This window comes from Oryctolagus cuniculus, chromosome 4, assembly GCF_051225735.1.
Source record: "Oryctolagus cuniculus isolate XC-2025 breed Fujian yellow rabbit chromosome 4, ASM5122573v1, whole genome shotgun sequence".
NCBI classification, from domain to species: domain Eukaryota; kingdom Metazoa; phylum Chordata; class Mammalia; order Lagomorpha; family Leporidae; genus Oryctolagus; species Oryctolagus cuniculus.
The window spans coordinates 52,268,742-52,290,208 of record NC_142870.1 but is presented as its reverse complement, the minus strand read 5'-3'; the positions used below and the strand labels follow the sequence as shown (position 1 = coordinate 52,290,208).

Sequence of the window (21,467 nt, the reverse complement as noted above, 5' to 3'; positions counted from 1 at the left end):
TTTAACAGTATCTGTCACCTGTCATGCTCACTAATCCTTATAAAATAAAAGCTCGAGTGAGTCAGGAAAAGATCAGAAACCAAGGGAAAATCACCGCAGGGCATTGTAGGTTCACAGCACAAAGTTTCATAAGACACGGATCTTCAGGAAGCAAGAGTGCCATTAATTACCATGTCGTTTGTTCACCTTATTCCATGTTTTCCTCCAAGTTCAAAACAAGTTAAAGGAGCATTCCACTACCACTAATACAATTTAGCATATGAATGACTGAGAAGCATGTAGGACCTATGAGCTCAGTAAACCAATTTCGAGTCATCAGTATTTTAAGTTCCTTAGGTGTCAGAGGGTATTTTTGAGTAAACATTGTGCATTTTTCTACGCCTTCCTATAACTTGTAAGTACAGTAAGAATCACACTGGCCTTCTAGAGTCCCCACAAGCCTCATCTTTTACGGGTTTCTATTGGAATATGATCCCTCTTGGCTGCACCGCAGCCAGCCAACATTTGGCTCCTTGGAAGAGACCACTCCTCACAGCAGCAGCATTAACAGTCTATCAACAGATTATATGCTAGAAAGTTTCTTAATGCTATGTATATGAAAGATACACACACACATATATATTATGTATATCCTTTTAAGTATTCTACTTAATTTGTTGTAATTTCCAGCTACGATATTTCTCCCTAGGTCAAAAGGAACATTGTGACATGAATAAAACAATATTACCTGTAACTAGTATCATCCTGCTTAGCCACTTCATCCAAGTGAACTATACAGACTGCTCATTAGAATATCAAAAATATTAGCAAAATGCTTTAGATATTTACAAAAGAGTTTTATAAGCTTGGGGTAATGATCTAAAAAAGGAAAATTAAGAAGGAGATTGCAGTTTTTGACATTATTAAACTAAGACAAGTCATTTCTGTCAAAAATACTATTGATTTCAGTAAATTCTGATTTTTATTTGACATTTCCTTTCAAAACGTAACAGATTCTTTCCACATAGGCGGTATGTTTTGTAACCTAAAAGAAGTTGTCACATTTAAACTTTTTAGTTACATATCATTAAAAAAAATCATGTTTCTCCTTACTCTTAACTTTCAGTTTTTTCACTATTCTAAAATCTCTATATTGTAAATTCACAAAAGAGCATTTTTTGTTGTTTCCTTAAGTGTCTCAGTTACTTAACTTTTCCCTCATAAATCTTTTAAAAAGTTTCAATCGGTAATTAACAAGAACATACCCTTAGCAATAAAAACGTTTCTAAATTTAGAAACAAAAACCTGTAGAAAAGAACATGGCCATTTAAAGTAAACACCTACAATAAATTCCATTTTCAGAGTTAACATTTTAAGTTTGATCTAAAGCAGCTGTTCCTGGTCCTCAGCTTACTCCAAAACGAAGTTCAGCCTGCCACAGGCCCTCCTTAGGTGGGGTCCCCATCTACCAGCCAACAGGCCTGTCTGCCATAGTTCCAGTGAGTGAACAGAATGAAAGCACTCAGGATTCAAGCAAACACTAACAACAGAGCAATTCCAAAGTTCTCAAAGATGTGGTTTTCTGCACACAGCATATGCATGCTACTGATGAAACATGTGCATCTAGGAATTTTTAATTTCTCCCTTCACACTAAATAAGTTATAAAGCAGTTCCCTCACCCAAGCTTATCCTTCCATTTACTCCTCTTTGCTATATATCCCATACAGGGAAATCTGGGGAATCATTAGGTGCACTGCAGAATAAAACTTGGTCCCAGCCTCCCAGGAGTTTGCAGTCCAGCAAAATACTCATCTTAAAAGTAGCTGTATTTGGTTAACAGCCTGGCCTGAAGCACACCATGTGGGCGCTGGTTCGAGACCCGGCTGCTCTACTTCTGGTCCAGTTCTCCTCTATGGCCTGGGAAAGCAGTGGAGGACGGCCCAACTCCTTGGGTCCCTGCACCCCTGTGGGAGACCTGGAAGAAGCTCCTGGCTCCTGGCTTCAGATCGGCGCAGCTCCGGCCGTTGCAGCCAATTGGGGAGTGAACGAGCGGATGGAAGACCTCTCTCTTTCTCTGCCTCTCCTCTCTGTAACTCTGACTTTCAAATAAATAGATTAAACTTAAAAAAGAAGAAAAGTAGATAAATATGCAATGCAGGACATAATTAACTTGACAGGGATGGGGAGAAACCATTACATGAAGGAGGTAAAAATCTATGCTTGCTCCTTAAGGGTGAAGAGAGCATCCTAGACACCAGGTATCACATGCACAAAGACAGTGAACTTTGCAGTATGTCTACTAAGGGAGGGGTGTGGCTGAAGAAGGCTAGAGCCAAGACAGGTGAGAATGAGGGCCCGTGAAAGAGAAGAGAGAGGGCAACAAAATATTTAGCTATCAACCACGTCGAATTTTGGTACCCTGGTGGTGTACGAGTCAAGATGCCTGATAAGCAACCAAATGCACAGCTTAAGAATGCAATTTGGCCACACAGTTTGTTCAACTGACAAGGAGATCAATGAAAGAACCCTAAGGTAAACAAGATTAAAAAGCAGGTACAAGAGAAGAAATCAGCAGCAACAGATATGCACGAGGCCCAAAGCAGACCAGGTAATTTCTTCCAGAATCCTGGTCTCCACAGGTAAAAACCTAAGAAAGCTTCCAAAATGGAGCAAAGAATGCCAAATGCCACTGCCAGATCAAGAAAGACAGGAACCTCCCTCCTCACTGATCTTCACACACATCAGGCACAGCCCTACCTCGGGAATTGTTCCTTTACTCTTCTCTCTGCTTAGAATGGTCCTCCCCCAGTAGCTCCTTGTAGGTGACTCACCCCGCCTCACCATCCTTAAAAGCCAGCTCCTCATTTAAAGATTCCCCTCTCAGTAACTTAGGAAACCCCTGCACTTTGAAACTGCTCACTATCCTTCTAATAACCTCCATGTATTTGCCAGTAAATGCGTACACACTAAACACACACACACACAAACACACACACCCATAAATATTTACTATCTGTTTCTTCTTCTAAAAAGTAAAATCCAACTGGAGTAGGGAGGTTTGCCTGTTTTATTCATTGCAGTATCCCTAGCACACAGAAACGTGTCAGACAATCAGCGGGGCTCAAGTATTTGCTGGAATAAATAAAGGAATGAAGACTATGGAAAATCTCTAGGAATGCAAAAGAAACTGTCCTACCAGCCCAGGAATTCCTGAGTCCAGTCCCAAAGTCAAGCTGTGAAGCAGTGAGTAGGGTACAAAGAAACAGAAACAGTCACGGAATAGCAGGGAACTCGTGAGAGATTTTTAAGTACAAAGAAGGAAAGACAAAGGTGACATTTTAAGTTCCAAGACGGAAGCAGTGGCTTTTTGCTCCTGTTTTGTGGACCAGCGTTATACTTGCTGGAAAAGGAGTGACTTCTGCAGGAGAAAGATGGATGACAGCTCCAGAAGACAAGGCTGAAGATGACGAGATGAAGAGGCCAAAACAGTCTTTCATACCCGTAATAAAGGGAAGGCATTAGCCGTGGAAGGAGGAGGGACACTTTCTCTCCCAAGTCAAGGAGGAAGGAGAGTTGCTAAAGCCTCTGCAGAAAATGAGCGAGGTCTAACATGCAGCTCTGATCTCAGCAGACAGAGAGAAAATGAGCTGAATGGGGGCTGTCAGGGTAGAGCTCAGGCTGGGGCTCCCAGAACAAAGACTTGAAGAGCGTTTCTGGGGAAGGCAACCCAAGTCAGCAACACACTAAAACTAGGCGTGCCAAATAGCAGTCAGAGTCCACGTAAACCTTACAGTATTGACCCGTTCGCTAAATGAAGAACACACTATTGTAGGTGTTTGGATAACAGTGAAGAAATACTTCTAAACCCCGGCTCTTGTAGGACCTACATTATGTGATGTAAGAATTCCTGTAGATCTAATCAGCACTGTTTTGTCACCTCTTCCACCAGCCTGCAGCAGGTGGTGGGTGCTATGCCAATGCAATGACTGGCACAGTGAGCATGGTCAACAGAACATCACCCAGTGAGCACTCTGTGAGCAACAGGGAAGCACCAGGCAACTCTGCCTTTACCGTCTCTAGCATGGGGATTGTGCCTCCTTTCTACCCCAGGCCTTCAGAGCACCGTGACACCCTCCTTCCCATACTTCAGCACACTCAGCTCTAATGAGCTCCACTTCCCCTCCGCCTGCCCCTGTGGCTAGCCCTGGCCGCTGTCTTTACTTCTCACTTGCTCATCTCTAACTCTGAATTTCAGACATTCGCCAGTGTTCAGTCTCACCTCTTGTCCTCTGGTCCCTACTGTATCCCTTTGAGTCCCCACAAATATTCACGTCTTCTCTATCCAGCTTTCCAACATGACCAAGAACTTTCAAGCTGCTTTCTCTTGTTCTGTGGTCACCCCTGCCCAGACAATGTCCAGTGTACCTTTCCCACACAAGTGACGGGCTTTTGCTTCAAAAAGCAGCAGGTGTACACACAGCTATAAGATTTAGGCTGCCAACAATGCACACTAACTTCATCTGGAAATCAGCCTGCAACTGCCCCGATTTTCCACAGCTGCGATCTCCAACCTTTCCCACAGCCCTAAAGCCACCTCCTGCACTGTGGCACCCCCTTACTCAGCACAGGGCTCTGCCCTCTTTCACTGAGAAGCCCCTCACTGTCCTGACTCCACCTCTCCTCTGCCTGCAGCACAACACAGGCCTCTGGCCGGCTTCCTTCACTTGCCCCCCCAAGCACAAGAGGAAGGATCCCATCCACCAAGGCTAACTCCCCTCCCAGGGCACCAGTTCATAACCCCTGGTGTTTCCTCAGGAACCGCATTTGCTTGTTTGCCCTTGTCTAAGTCTCTCCCACTCACAGTGTGTGTCCAAAGACTTCTCTCCTCACTACCAACCTCCTTAAAGTGGACTAACTTGTATCATCTTTTTTCTTTTTCTTTCCCATCACTCCTCAAGTCCATGCAACCCAGCTTCCTCCTTAATCATGCTCTAATGACAATCTCTCAGACACGGTCCTACTTACGAATTCAGGGTGAACTTTTTCTCTGTCCTGTTATTATCTGACATGTCTGCAGAGAGTGGCACTGACTTTCTTCCTAAATCATTATTCCTTTGGCTTCTATAACATTAGTCTTAGACTTCCCTTCCGTGAGTTTTCTTCAAGTTCACCTCTTTGTAACCATCCATTACATAACCCGTTCCTCTGATTACTAGCCTGGGCCTGCTTTACCTTCAGGTTCTTGGGAGATTTCATCTCTCTCAAATTCAATTAACCAGATGGTTCCCAGATCAGCTCAGGCTCCTAAGCTTTGGGCCTGTGTATTTCCCTATCAACCAGACATTAGTTTCCACTTGGATTCTGTATTGGAATCTCAAACCTAACACATCCAAAGCATAACTTGAACATGTTGTGTCTCTATTCTTTTAATTTTTTTTTTATAAACTACAACATTTCTCCACTTGTTCTGGTCAGACAAAAAACCAGGACACCATGACTCCTTCCCCAGAATACTGTCAATGGTAGCCTAGTTTCCTTGCTTCTACTCTTGTTTTCCACAAGTCTATTCCCTAGAAAAAGGCCAGAGCTGTTTACAGAAGTCAAACCTGATCATTGTTAAAGCCCTCAATTGACTGTTGCCCTCAAGATAAAATCCAATCTCCCTAGCATGGCATTCGAGGTCTTGGTGGATTAGGACCTTGTGGCCTTTTCTAATTTCATTTCTTGCCACTCACAAGGCCTGCAACATCTAATGGAATCATGTGCATTCTCATTCACTGTCTCCCTGTCTCTCACTACAGTGTCTCTTGTACACTGCTGTTGCTACTACTAGAACCATTTATCCTTTGTACTCTTTGCCTGGAAAGTTATCACTACAACTAAAGTTTCCCAGAATGAAAATTGCATATATAATCTTTCAGCGATATCCCTGACATCTTATGTCTTCCCCGTCACTATTAAGTGAAGGCAAACAACTTCATACCCTGTCATCATGAGAGAGACTATTACCTAAATAATTAAGTTACTATAATATGGCATTCAGAAACTAAACCCTGCTTCCTAGAGAGTTCTAATTTGCATTCCATCAAGACATCTGGCTGCCACATATTATTTGGCACATTTGTCTTAGTTGAAATCACCTCAGTTTCTGGGAAAATGTTATCTTGACTTCTTGACTGTATCTTGACTTATAGTTTAAGTGATACAAAAATCTCAAACAAAAATTATATTGATGTTTACCATAATGGATTTGGATTATAATCGGTTGTCTGATTAAAGTCCACAGTGACTACTGATACAAATTTGTGTCAACAATATTTCTCAATAAGTGCATTTTATGGTTAACGTTAAGGTGTAAAGATAAACCATACTCTTGCAAGGAGACTTCAAAAAGTTCATGGAAGATGGAATAAGAAGATAACTTTATTTTAATACAAAAAGGTGAAATTCTTACTTTTTCATAATATACAATTTTTTTACAAATATTTGAGGACCACTTATGTTTTTGGAGCAATTTGGCTTAAAAGACAACACTGTATCTTTATCTGTGATTTTTTCAATAAAAAACAAGAACAGGCAAGGTGAATTGGTCAGACAGCAGTATTTCAAAAAGTTTATGGGGAAATGAGATAAACAGTAAGTTTATTTTAGTGAAAAATTTTAAATTCATGCATACTTTTTGTTAGTATGTATTTTCCATAAACTTTTGGAGGACTTCTTATAAAGTATTTTACCCTGCCTAAGGTGGTTATGGGTTAATAAATGTTACTTGTAATTTTTTTAAAAACTTTTTAAAAACTTTTCCAAAGTACAGTTTATGGATTACAATGGCTTTTTCCCCCCATAACTTCCCTCCCACTCACACCCCTCCCATCTCCCGCTCCCTCTCCCATTCCATTCACATCAAGATTCATTTTCAATTATCTTTACATACAGAAGATTGATTTAGTACATATTAAGATTTCATCAGTTTGCACCCACACAGAATATAAAGTGTAAAATACTGTTTGAGTATTAGTTATAGCATTAATTCACATTGAACAACATTTTAAGGGCAGAGATCCAACATGAGGAGTAAGTACACAGTGACTCCTGTTGTTGAGTTAACAAATTGACATTCTTGTTTATGGCGTCAGTCATCTCCCTAGGCTCTAGTCATGAGTTGCCATGGCTATGGAAGCCTCTTGAGTTTGCTGACTTCAATCTTATTTAGACAAGGTCATAGTCAAAGTGGAAGTTCTCTCCTCCCTTCAGAGAAAGGTACCTCCTTCTTTGATGGCCCCGTTCTTGCCACTGGGATCTCACTCTCAGAGATCTTTCATTTAGGTCTTCTTCTTTTTTTCTTTCTTTTTTTTTTTTTTTTTTTTTTTTTACCAGAGTGTCTTGGCTTTCCATGCCTAAAATACTCTCATGGGCTCTTCAGCCAGATCCAAATGCCTTAAGGGCTGATTCTGAGGCCAGAGTGCTGTTTAGGACATCGGCCATTCTATGAGTCTGCTGTGTATCTCGCTCCCCATGTTGGATCGTTCTCTCCTTTTTTTTTTTTTTCTATCAGTTAGTATTAGCAGACACTAGTCTTGTTTGTGTGATCCCTTTGACTCTTAGACCTATCAGTGTGATCAATTGTGAACTGAAATTGATCACTTGGACTAGTGAGATGGCACTGATACATGCAACCTTGATGGGACTGTATTGGAATCCCCTGGCATGTTTCTAACTCCAGCATTTGGGGCAAGTCCAATTGAGCATTTCCCAAATTGTACATCTCCTCCCTTTCTTATTCCCACTCTTATATTTAACAGGGATCACTTTTCAGTTAAATTTAAACACCTAAGAATAATTGTGTGTTAATTAAAGAGTTCAACCAATAGTATTAACTAGAACAAAAAAAATACTAAAAGGGATAAAGTATTAAATTGTACATCAACAGTCAGGACAAGGGCTGATCAAGTCACTGCTTCTCACAGTGTCCATTTCACTTCAACAAGTTTCCTTTTTGGTGCTTGGTTAGTTGTCACCAATCAGGGAGAACATATGATATTTGTCCCTTTGGGACTGGCTTATTTCACTCAGCATGATGTTTTCCAGATTCCTCCATTTTGTTGCAAATGACCGGATTTCACTGTTTTTGACTGCTGTATAGTATTCTATAGAGTACATGTCCCATAATTTCTTTATCCAGTCTACTGTTGATGGGCATTTGGGTTGATTCCAGGTCTTAGCTATTGTGAATTGAGCTGCAATAAACATTAAGGTGCAGACAGCTTTTTTGTTTGCAAATTTAATTTCCTTTGGGTAAATTCCAAGGAGTGGGATGGCTGGGTCATATTCAGGTTTCTGAGGAATCTCAAACTGACTTCCATAGTGGTTTTACCAGTTTGCATTCCCACCAACAGTGGGTTAGTGTCCCTTTTTCCCCACATCCTCTCCAGCATCTATTGTTGGTAGATTTCTGAATGTGAGCCATTCTAACCTGAGTGAGGGGAAACCTCATTGTGGTTTTGATTTGCATTTCCCTGATTGCTAGTGATCTTGAACATTTTTTCATGTGTCTGTTGGCCATTTGGATTTCCTCTTTTGAAAAATGTCTATTGAGGTCCTTGGCCCATCTCTCAAGTGGGTTGTTTGTTTTGATGTTGTGGAGTTTCTTGACCTCTTTGTAGACTCTGGTTATTAACCCTTTATCTGTCGCATAGTTTGCAAATATTTTTTCCCATTCTCTTGGTTGCCTCTTCACTTTCCTGACTGTTTCTTTTGCAGCACAGAAACTTCTCAATTTGATGCAATCCCAAATGTTAATTTTGGCTTTGACTGCCTGCACTTCCGGGGTCTTTTCCAAGAAGTCTTTGCTGGTACCTATATCTTGCAGGGTTTCTCCAATGTTCTCTAATAATTTGATGGTGTCAGGTCGTAGATTTAAGTCTTTAATCAATAGACGCCGAGAAAGCATTTGGTAAAATACAACACCCGTTCATGATGAAAACTCTAAGCAAACTGGGTTTGGAAGGAACATTCCTCAATACAATCAAAGCAATCTATGAAAAACCCACAGCCAACATCCTATTGAATGGGGAAAAGCTGGAAGCATTTCCACTGAGATCTGGTACCAGACAGGGATGCCCACTCTCACCACTGCTATTCAATATAGTTCTGGAAGTTCTAGCCAGAGCTATTAGGCAAGAAAAAGAAATGAAAGGGATACAAATTGGGAAGGAAGAACTCAAACTATCCCTCTTTGTAGATGATATGATTCTTTATTTAGGGGACCCAAAGAACTCTATCTACTAAGAGACTATTGGAACTCATAGAAGAGTTTGGCAAAGTAGCAGGATATAAAATCAATGCACAAAAATCAACAGCCTTTGTATACACAGACAATGACACAGCTGAGGAAGAACTACTAAGATCAATCCCATTCACAATAGCCACAAAAACAATCAAATATTGTTGCAGTTGACAACAACTTGACTGAGAAAGAGACAGCGTGTAGGACTGGGCAAGGTCCCCCCTGGATTTCGGCAAGTAGGCCCCTCGGTGTTTTGTGTGCTGTTCGGTTCTGTGAGGGTGAGCACAGAACCCCCTCCTACGCCCCTTTCCTTGTCCTTGTCCTTGTCCTCAGTCTAAGTTACCCCAGGTTAGGCACACACCGCCCAGAAGTGTACGTCACTTCTCGGCTCCTCCTTTTACTTTCAGTTTGCCTGGCTAGCTCAGTCGGTAGAGCATGGGACTCTTAATCCCAGGGTCGTGGGTTTGAGTCCCACGTTTGGTGCCAGATGTTGCAGTTGATTTCTCAACAATGTTGCAGTGGATTCGTTTCTGAGAGGAGGAGCGTGGTGGGGGCAAGAGGCGCGGAGTCACCACACAGACCCCAGGAGTCGGGTGAAAGCGGGCTTGAGGCAAGCAGACTGCAGACTCGTTTATTTCAGTTGGTACAACATCTTATATAGCCAAGACCAGCCAATCTGGTCAAGGGACGGTCTATGCCCCAACCAATCACAGCCTGTTGCCAGGCAGTTTCCAAAACCATCCAATCATAGCCTGTTGCCAGGCAGGCTCCATTGCCAGGTGGGATTCAAAGCTATCCAATCACAGCCTGTTGCCAGGCAGGCTCCATTTGCCATGTGGGTTTCAAATCCATCCAATCACAGCCTGTTGCCAGGCAGGCTCCGTTGCCAGATGGATTTCAAACCCATTCCTGAGTAACTGGCGCTCGCTTGCCAGCGGCCACCTTGGCATGGCCTTCTGATTCCACCACAAAATACCTTGGAATAAACTTAACCAAGGATGTTAAAGATCTCTACGATGAGAATTACAAAACCTTAAAGAAAGAAATAGAAGAGGATACCAAGAAATGGAAAAATCTTCCATGCTCATGGATTGGAAGAATCAACATCATCAAAATGTCCATTCTCCCAAAAGCAATTTACAGATTCAATGCAATACCAATCAAAATACCAGACATTCTTCTCAGATCTAGAAAAAATGATGCTGAAATTCATATGGAGACACAGGAGACCTCGAATAGCTAAAGCAATCTTGTACAACAAAAACAAAGCCGGAGGCATCACAATACCAGATTTCAGGACATACTACAGGGCAGTTGTTATCAAAATAGCACGGTACTGGTACAGAAACAGATGGATAGACCAATGGAACAGAATAGAAACACCAGAAATCAATCCAAAGATCTACAGCCAACTTATATTTGATCAAGGATCCAAAACCAATCCCTGGAGCAAGGACAGTCTATTCAATAAATGGTGCTGGGAAAACTGGATTTCCACATGCAGAAGCATGAAGCAAGACCCGTACCTTTCACCTTACACAAAAATCCACTCAACATGGATTAAAGAATTATTAGAGAACATTGTTGTTTGTAATTTTTAATGATCCACTAGTCTTGTGATTTATTCTGAGACATTATAAATAACTTGTTACTAAAATTAGTTAAAAGCTGAAACTTTCCCCCCCTTTTTTTTTTGAGAGAGAAACAGAGAGAAAGGTCTTCCTTCCATTGGTTCACCTCCCCCCCCCCCAAATGGCTGCTACAGCCGGCGCGTTGTGCCAATTCAAAGCCAGGAGCCAGGTGTTTCCTCCTGGTCTCCCTATGCAGGTGCAGGGCCCAAGCACTTGGGCCATCCTCCACTGCCTTCCCAGGCCACAGCAGAGAACTGGACTGGAAGAGGAGCAACTGGGACAGAATCTGGTGCCCCAACCAGGACTAGAATCTGGGGTGCCGGCACCACAGGCGGAGGATTAGCTTAGTGAGCCGCGGCGCTGGCCAAAATTTCCCCTTTTCAAAGTGCTCCAGAATGGAATCGGTTATATCCATGGTATTACCTTCACTGTTTTTCATCTCATATAGTTTTTGATAAAGGAATTGAATTGTATTATTATTTAGTACACCAAATAAATGTCTTTAACCATAGGTAACTCAAGACAGTCAGTCATCTGCTATATATGTCAAAGAAAAAAATAGGTTAAAATTGCTGATCTAAATAAGAAAAATCAGTTATATCAGTTATATGACAGTCATAGATATGGACTGGAACGGAAGGTTGTTGATGGGCTTAGGGGCAATGGGCAGGAGACAAAATGGTAGAACCATTCCCAGCGGTCAAGAATGGGTATGGATAATTTGGTGATACCTTTTACTGGAATAGGGAATAGAGAAACAGAAGGGAGTTAGGATGTATCAAATCTTATAGCCAAGGACATCTGGGAGGAAAGGTCCGTCAAAGAATCACCTCTATCACCCTGAAGCTCAGGAATACACATTGAGCTGGAGGAACAAATGTGCACTGTGTCATATGTAAGATCTCTTAGATGAGAAAACAAGGAGAAAAGATGACATTACATGGGGAAAAAGTCATTTCTTCCAATTATAGTGTAAGGACTTCCTCAGTAAAGCACCGGGCCAGACTAAAATGCTTTTGATTCTTGCATAGCTTTTTGGAGGCCTGTCTAATGTTCTAAAAATCAGTATCTGACACCTGTGGATGCAAATTTTCTAACAATCTAGAATATCTACAAAACCCTTCATACTCAGTTTTCATTTTCACAAGTTCTCCATTATACCACAATGTAGGACCTTTCCAGGTCGACAGCAGCTTGAGGCTGCTCCAAGTCAATTGATACCTTACAACACACTCGCTATCCAAGGACTCCCAGATCTCAAGGCCCCAGACTGGCACCAGCTATACTGACAGGTCTGGTCATCTGGACAACATAGTGACACACAGTGCAATCTCTATTTCATGATAGCGTCCACTCACTATAGAAAGGCAGGGGTTTTCACTTCTGGCTGTAGCTCATTATTGCATGCCCTCTTGTATGCCTTTTCTTCAAATGCTATTCAGTATCACTCTTTCCAATGGCTGGTTTCTATGCTAATAACCCAGAATAAATCACCAAAGATTTATTTACCTCAAAGATTTATTTGTAAGTTTTAGTGAGACTTTATAAGGAAAGAAGGCAGCTATTTGACTAAGTATCTACTTTGTATACGAAGTAGGGAATGTGCAGCACATTACATGTTACCTCTGCTAATTCTGAAAAGCTTCTATGAGGAGCCAGCATTGGGGCACAACAGATTAAAGTGCTGCTTGCTACACGGGCATCCCATACCAGATTGCCAGTTCAAGTACTGGCTGGTTGTGATCCAGTTCCCCACGTATGTGCCTGGGAAAGCAGAGGAAGACGGCCCAAGTACTTGGACCCCTGCAACAAATGTGAGAGACCCAGATGGAGTTCCAGGCTCTTGACTTGGGACATTTGTTGAGTGAATCAACAGATGGAAGATCTCGATCTCATCCCTACCTCTCTCATCTGTCACTCTGCTTTTCAAATAAATAAATAAAAATCTTAAATAAACAAAAAAAGACTTCAGTTAAACAAAGATTGAACACTCCCACTACCCATTAGTAAATCAAGGTTCAGGGAGGTAAAGTAAATTGTTCAGTGTCATAAAGCTACCACATTCTGATCTCTGGGTTTATTCCCAGATATGTCTGGTTCCAAAGGGTGTGTTTGGTGTTTTGTCACCACAAATGTAATTTTGAAGCTCTTCCAAGAAGGTGCCTAAGCTGGCAGAGATGAAGAGCAGCATCCAACTAAGAGGCTCCAGACAATTCATTCCCACCACCAACAAAAGACCTCTGCTTTATTCCATTTATATTCGCACATGGGGTTGCGAATACAAAAAAGAACCCCTAAGTTTTAAAAAGAGCAGTCTGAAAATCTCTATGTTAAACTGATAAGAGAGTGCCACCACTATCTGCATCACTGAGAAAAAAAAAGATACCAAGCATTTATTAAGGCCATAATTTATTTAAAAACTAGTTCAATAATTAATTTTCCTCCAAGTAAGAAAACACTTAATGCATTTAAATTTCACTATTTCACCTCTGGCTAAGAAACAGTTGGAAAGAACTAATAGGAAATAAGAGTTACATAAAAATCAAAACATGAACTGAAGCATAAATTTAATATGTTAGGGGATTGGCATTGTACCATAGTGGGTAAAGCTGCCACCTGCATCACTGGCATCCTATATAGGTGCCAGTTTGTGTACTGGCTGCTCCACTCTGATCCAGCTCCCTGCTAATGTGCCTGGGAATGCAGTGGAGGATGGCCTAAGTGCTTGGGCCCCTGCTACCCAGATGGGAGACCTAGAAGAAGCTCCTGGCTCCTGGCTCTGGACTGGCCCAGTTCTGGAATATGAGGCCATTTGGGGAGTGAACCAGAGGTTGGAAGAGCTTTCTCTGTGTCTACCCCTCTCTCCCTCTCTCAAACTCTGCCTTTCAAATCAATAAAATGAATCTTAAAAAAAATAAAAATAAAAAGTTGATCTTGTAGAAATTAGGAGTTATAATGGTGTTTAAAAAATGTAGTATATTAACCTTACTACAAAGTTTCATCTTCTCAACATAGGCATTCATGTAAAGAACAATCAGTGACCACTTTTCTTCAATGAGATATTCTTGAGCTACTGATCTTCCATTTCTTCCAATTGATAAACAGTGGCAACCAAAAATAATTTTAATGTAGTTCTTTGCAGTAATTTACTTAGATGAAAAATAAGTGTTATGGGGCTAGCACCGTGGTGTAGTGGGTTAAGTTGGCACCTGCAGCACCCACATCCCAGATGCATGTTGGTTCAAGTCCCAGCTGCTCCATTTCCAATCCAATTCCCTGCTAATGCACCTGGGAAAGCAACAGAAGATGGCCCAACTGCTTGAAGCCCTGCCATCCATGTGGGAGACCAGGATGACTCCCTTGGCTCCTGGCTCCAGTCTAGCCCAGCTCCGGCCATTTTGGGAGTGAATGAGAAGATGAAAGACTTTCTCTGTCTCTCCCTCTCTCTGTAACTCTACCTTTCAAATAAATAAATCAATCTTTATAAAGAAGAAAAGATTCCAGAGCCTTCTCAAAAGTTGTACAATTAATTATGGGCACCAATTCTAAAATGAGCTCAGTTTTAGATTTTATATAAAGCAGATGCCAAGCTATGGAGAACAAGTGAAATAATCATCAATTCTGGGGACTCTGAGCTGGGGAATTTATAACCTATGTTCCAGATTTAATCATTTTATTTAGCTCATAAGTCATTTTTTGAGAAGACTTAATTCTTTTTATGCTGTAGGACTTTTGGTTTTAATAGGATTTCTTCTTGATAAATGCACTTTATGAATGCAGCTTATAACTTTAGTGCACAAAGGAGAAGAATTATGGTTACAGATCTGCCTCAGAATTCCTTTGCTTCCTCTCACTAGCAGGGTGAGTTTTGTCAAGTGAATTATCTCAGAAATCCAGTTTCATCGACTATAAAAAGGGATAAAGATTCTGATTAACATTGTAGGTAGGTCAGGGGAAGAAGCAGAAGCAACAGAGGACAGTGCCACAGCAGCGAAAGATGACACAAAGATAGACCAAAGGAAATTTGTGAGGAGAGCAGGACTTGGGAAGTCAAGTGTTTCAGTTCATTAAGAACTAAGAAAAGGCCACGGGATGTGGCGCGAGGTCACTGGGGACTTTAAGTGGATTGCTTTCATCCATTCTCTAACTACTTATTGGCACGTGTTTCTGGCACAGTACCAGGTTTTCCATGGTCGAGAGAAGATGGAGAGAAGTCAGATTAGAAAGCATTAAGAACTGAAGAGTGATTAAGAGTTTCACATGAAAGTTTTAGATAAATGGTAGGAGTGACGTCCAGAATACAGACTAAAAGAAAACTAAGCCCACAAAATGGAAAAAGGTTTTAATTTTATAAATTTAGAGAGAAACACAGAGAGACCTGAGGCAAATGGAAAGAAACCAGTGAAGACAGAGGGATGGAAGCAGTAGGCAAGGTGCAAGAGAAGGTTAGCCTTGGAAGGCAGGACTCTGCCTCTGAAACGAGTAGAAGGCAGCAAGGTACAACAATGTGCTTCCCTCTCTTTTGAACGCAGCAAGAATCAAACTCTACAAAACAAAGGTAGAATATGGACATAAGAACCTGATTAATATTAAAGAAATACATATCCCAGTAGAATAGATACAAGTGTCAAAAGCACCTCATATGTTCACAAGACAGCAAAGTCTATATAGAGTATAATTGGTATTTTAAGCATCAAAAATTTAGTGATGTCTGAAGACATCATAGTCTCTAAATGTTTAAAAAAAATACATTTTTGTTGCTTAAAACTATCTTATAACCAACAATCTTTGGCATTGTGTTTGGGAATCTCAAAGTCAAACACAAAACGCTGACCTACATAAACATGTTTATTAAACAAATCTGCTATGATTTGGATTCAAGAGAAAAATGCTGCATATTCTCCCCTTCCTACCTATCACAGGAGGCACTGTAAAATTCAAGTTAGCAGATGGAAGCACAGTAAGATGCCAAATTGCAGGGGAATTCTATGTTCAGAATACTCTTAATTACACAGAAAACAAATGACAAGCTTCATGCCACTTGCTAAATGAAAAATCTTCAATTGAGAGCTGGGTCTGTGTGGCTAAACTGAAAAAAAAAATCTTACTAGTTTTTCCAGAAGGTTTGAAAAAACAAAGAAATGTGGGCCAAAATGCTCAAGGTACTCCAGAGAGAATGCCATGGTGGATGCCTTCCCTTTCCATTATGAGCTAGCCAGAGCACCTATGTTTAAGGAACCGTATGGGCCTCAAATCAGAAAAGAAACAGTTCCAGAACTATGAGTGGTATTTATGTAGGGACCCAGAGATGAAAACAAAGTTATTGTGGCCAGTTAAACTAAGATACTAAGAATGGATAGAAAAGAGAGTTAGCATGGAGGTGCAATTGCTGTATTTACCACCATACATACTTACTGAATCCATAAAGCTGTGATGTTCTTTTTTTTTTCTTTGACAGGGAGAGTGGACAGTGAGAGACAGAGAGAAAGGTCTTCCTTTTGCCGTTGGTTCACCCTCCAATGGCTGCTGCGGCCGGCACACTGCGCTGATCCAAAGGCAGGAGCCAGGTGCTTCTCCTGGTCTCCCATGCGGGTGCAGGGCCCAAGCACTTGGGCCATCCTCCACTGCCCTCCCGGGCCACAGCAGAGAGCTGGTCTGGAAGAGGGGCAACCGGGACAGATTCCGGCGCCCCTACCGGGACTAGAACCTGGTGTGCCGGTGCCATAGGTGGAGGATTAGCCTAGTGAGCCGCAGCGCCGGCCGCTGTGATGTTCTAATGTGAATCTCAGTAGGTGGCAAAACAGGACTATTGGAAATATAAGGCTGAATGTGTCCAAGTTTGAAGCCTGCACTTTTTTTTGTGAAAGTGCAGCTGAAATAGCAGACCTACAGGTAGGGCTGAATGGGAAACCGAGAAGAGAAAGCAGGAAGGTTTGGGGAAGTTCCAGAGTGGGTACAGGGTCAATGACAGATTGAGAGATGGAATGACAGGGACTGATAACCAGAGAAACTCCAAAGTTTGAGATCCAGGAGTAACAGTCTTGACAGCAAGGAAACTGCGAGGGCAAAATATCACATAAGGCATTAGATGTGAAAATTTTGACTAGGGCAACTCAAGGCACATAAAAAGTGAAGAAGAGGAAAAAAACAATGGAGACCATGCAACAGCAAAGCAGCAGGTTGGCTACCAACTGGCTGCAGAAGCCAAGAAGGTACAGGATGTATAAAACCAGGCCACAGGAGCAACACTCACAAGGCAGTAATGAAAGGCAAGCAAGGTGATCCCAGTATTTTTCTTTCAATAGAGTAGATATTGCTATTTTTTTACTATGACTGAGAAGGCAGGAATAACAAAATTAAAGCAACTTTATCTTTGCCATTTTTAATGCGTTTTGACCTTAAAAAGGGATCATGAATAATGAAGAATTCAGATGATTTCTGGAGCCTTCTGCTGACCAAAGTAATTTACTCAGAAATCCCTGAAAAGTATAAACTTTCTCCTTGACTGACTGCCATAAATTGCATAAAAAGAAAGCATGTGCGACCAAAAGCCACCATTGTATATCAAAAGGTGATCACTCACCGGTACATTTGAAATATTTAATTTTTAGGAAAAGTACTATAAATAAGTCAGAACTGTTCAATGATTTTCAAGAATTTTCAACCACTCATAGATCAGTGGGTAGGTGTGTAGCTTACACCCTTCTCATGCTTGTCTTGTAGAACCAAAGATCAGTTTATATGTAGGTGCTTTTAAAAAGTTCATGGCAGAAATAATTAAAAGATGTTCATTTTGATTCCAAAGAAACTGAAATCAATGCATACAACACGTGTTTTTAAAAGTTCAAGAAAAATGGGTACGGTGAAAAACCTATGCCTGAATTTTGGCTTGCAGATGAGCTGCCAAAATACTTCCATCACATGGCAGTGACCTGTATGGATATGTTATTAACTTCTACCCACAAAAGCATTTTTAGATGACTGTACCATTTCAGAATACTAAGAAATCTAATATCATCTGAAGGAAAAGAGACCATAGCAAGGTCGTGAGATCTGATTTACAGATGGGCAAACGAAAGAAACAGCGCCTCAGGTGGTTAACGGCAGAGCAAGCAAACCCTCCTTAGTGCTCCTCTGGCTGGACCCCCATGCCCTGCCCCCACCTCAGGAGTTCCAGTGTGAACACAGCTGGGATCGATTTCCACATAAAGTAACACAGGGCATTCTTTTTAAAATGTACAATAACAATCAAAAAGGACAACTGAGCAGGAAGTTGAAATAACGTCTTGAAATAATTTAATTTCAAACTATACCTTTACTGCTTCTGATGAAAGTACATTTTCCTTTTTCTGACTTGCACTCCTGGGCTCATTTTCAACACTGAAAAATACAAACCACAGTTTCATTTGAAATCAAAAGAGAATTAGTAAACTTGTACAATTTCTGTATTTTAAGCCAAAAAAAGAACAGTCCCTTATCCACAATGTTCAAAGATTCATACACAAATGTTATATAAACACTATATAAATTTGAATCTCTTGAAATACACTCAAAAATGCTCATGCAGGACTCAAATTTTTGTGAGTTGACTGTGCTTCTGTTCTTTAGCTCTTCCTATTCTGACAATCGCTATCACAGCAAAGAGGCACATAAACAAAGTAGCAGCCATGTACACCAATCATAACCTTGCAAAGTGCTGGCATGCTGGCATCTTGTGTCTATACGGATTCTCCAGTATCTGATCTTGTTCAAAGCCCATGCATGTTGTTTCTATTTGGCGAATCATACACATACAGGTTCATCAGACTCCAAAACAGATGCAGGCATGTCTAGATCCAAATGAATCCCTGACGACATTTAAGAACCTGATTTTCTAGAGAGTCATTTTCAATTGCCTTTGGTCTCGAATATCCCACAAATACCCTATGTCATAATAAATAACTCTGCCTATCACACACATGTATGAAGGTACTTCAAAATGTTCACGGAAAAATGGAATGAAAAGATTGTTAGTGTATTTTTATGCAAAAAATTTTTGAAATTCATGCAAAGGTAGGTTCTTCAAAATGTTCATGGAAAATGTGTATTATGAAAAGAATATAAATTTCAAATTTTTTGCACCAACATACTTACCATTTAATTCTACTTTCCATGATCTTTTTGAAGTATCTCATATATTTTAAATATATTTATATAATCTGTGTTCATACACTATCTTATTTTTATCCTTTCCAAATCCTACACAAACCAGATATTTCCAGCTTAAATGTTATCATGAATGTCTACCAATTGCCAAGGATTATGATTGGCCTTGTGATGTACAGTAAGTTGGTCAGGGTCTTTGCAAAACTCAGTCTAGCTGGAGAGACTCAAACAGAAACTTCAACAGTTTTGGTAAGAGCTGTAACTGCTGAATGTACAAACTGCTAGGAAGCACAGAGGAAAGAAGGAATAACTGATTCATCCTGCTCAGTAAACATGCCCGCAGAAGAGGTACAAAGGCAGGGACTAAGAGGGAACGCGGTGTGCGGCGTTTTGGAAAACCACGTTCTGATTGTTTGTTTTTATTACAGGAGCACAGTACTTGGAACAGGCAGAGGTAATCCTGTAGGTGATGAGAATATGACCAGAGTTCAGAGTATGAAGAACTGGCCCAACTTGTTAGAGATTTTTATCTTTGCCCTACATGCAGAGGGAAGCCAATAGACAGCTGTTAGGGGACAAGGGAAGCAGGAGGACAACTGAGAGACATGCAGTCTTGTTCATCGATAGTAGAGGGACTGGAAAGAAGGTGTTACCAGTAATTCATATTAAAAAAGGACTTGGGGGCTGATGATATGGTATAGTGGGTGAAGCTACTGCCTGCAGTACTGGCATCCCAAACGGGTGCTGGTTCAAACCCTGGCTGCTCCACTTCCGATCCAGCTCCCTGCTAATGCACCTGGGAAAGCAGCAGCAGATGTCCCTTGTGCTCAGGGCCCTGCACCCATGTGGGAGGCCCAGGAGAAGAACCTGGCTCCAGGCTTTGGTCTGGCCCAACCCTGGCCATTGGGGCCATTTGGGGAGTGAACCAGTGGATGAAGACCTCTGTCTCTGCCCCTCTCCCTCTTCCTCTCTATCTCTGTAACTCTGCCTCTCAAATAAAAACAAATAATAATAAAAATCCCAAAGCAGTTGAGATAGAGGGAAAGGACACAATTTATGCTATTTCAGAGTGCCTATCAGTGCTATTTTGCTAACTATCCAAGGAATAAATTAACAGCAATGGTCAAAAGATGGGAAAACAAGATAAGAGATTATGGACACCTGGTAAATTCAAGTTCATTAAGTCCTAGACTCTAGGAACACACAGACCAAGGAGACACAGTCCTGCTCTTAAATCTTTTAAATGTTGATCGGAAAAGCAAATATATAAAAAAGATAACACATACATTATGTGTTAAACACATATGAAATTCTATAGTAAAAGATCAAGGGACAAAAGTAGAGAATACTGCACAAGAATTACAGCCTATATAAATAAATAAATGTATAAAATAAGAATATCTCAATGAACTGGTATAAGGACAAGAGGGTTCTTATCTCTTTTTTTTTTTTTCTATTTCACTAGCCTTCTCTTTTGCCACATGGTTGTTTATAAGTTGTTTGGGGTTCTTTTTTTTTTTTTAAGTATATGTGATTTGATACTGGTCTGCTTAAGCACAAATTAAAGAAAACCCACAGGTAAATACATGTACAAAAAGCATGTTACAAGGATTTGAGATATAATTAAGAATACTGACCTTGATGAATTTATAAATTCATTTTCTGACCACAGTCTATTTTAACCTCTTACGCCACAATGCCAGCCCCAACTATAGTCTATTTTAAATGACCAACCTTCAAAGCAAACTAAACATAGAACTTTTTTAGTTTCGTAGTTCTTCCTTCAAGATTCCTGACATTCTATTCATTTAGAGTATTTACATGACTCTCTGTAAACATACTGCCTTAACAAGACTGTAAAGGCACATGGCAAGAAAAAACAAAACAACTTAATACCAAAACCCTGCAAGAAACACGAATCTGAGTTCATGGGATTAAGAGAGAAAACCGTTTCAAGAAACTGTAATTACTTCCAAGGCATACTACAAACACAAAAATTCCTGATAAGCAGCAATAAATCAGCACATAAATCTCTGGAAAACAACTAAACAACTTACAGTTTAAAGCACCCCAAGAAATATTACTCAACAATTCTTAAAACTCTGAGGCATAGTCTAAGTTCCACGACCCTTACTACTAAACCAAAATTTTAACATGTGTTCAGTCTTAAAACAACTGATACATTCAAAAATTTTGGTTTAGTGCTTTTTCAAAAAAAATCATTGCTTTAACAATTTTTTCCTAGATTGAGTCCCTTTTAATCTCTTATTAGTACTGTTCTGTTTCAAGCCATTGTTCGCACAGCTTTCAAAGTGTTCTTCAACCTGATCATGATATTCACTTGTTAGAAATACCTTCAACAACTCTCTAACAGTTAGTGAATAAAATGAAGAGTCCTTAAGACTGATGTAGAAAATTATTCATA

The 21,467-nt window shown here is 40.6% G+C and overlaps 1 protein-coding gene and 1 non-coding gene across 5 annotated transcripts in view; one reads left to right on the top strand and one right to left on the bottom strand.

The window, feature by feature from the left end:
• Positions 1-21,467, bottom strand: part of CRYBG3 (crystallin beta-gamma domain containing 3) — a 133,404-nt gene that overhangs the window by 89,303 nt on the left and 22,634 nt on the right. For all 4 annotated transcript variants that reach the window (XM_089330687.1, XM_089330688.1, XM_051859382.3 and 1 more), the window contains one exon: positions 18,211-18,277. Coding sequence is in view for 2 of the 4 variants with exons in the window: in XM_051859382.3 (XP_051715342.3) it covers positions 18,211-18,277 (67 nt within the window). In the remaining 2 variants the exon portion in view is untranslated. The remainder of the gene's footprint in view (positions 1-18,210; positions 18,278-21,467) is intronic.
• On the top strand, positions 9,677-9,749 carry TRNAK-CUU (transfer RNA lysine (anticodon CUU)). The gene has a single exon. It is a non-coding gene; the product is annotated as a tRNA-Lys (tRNA).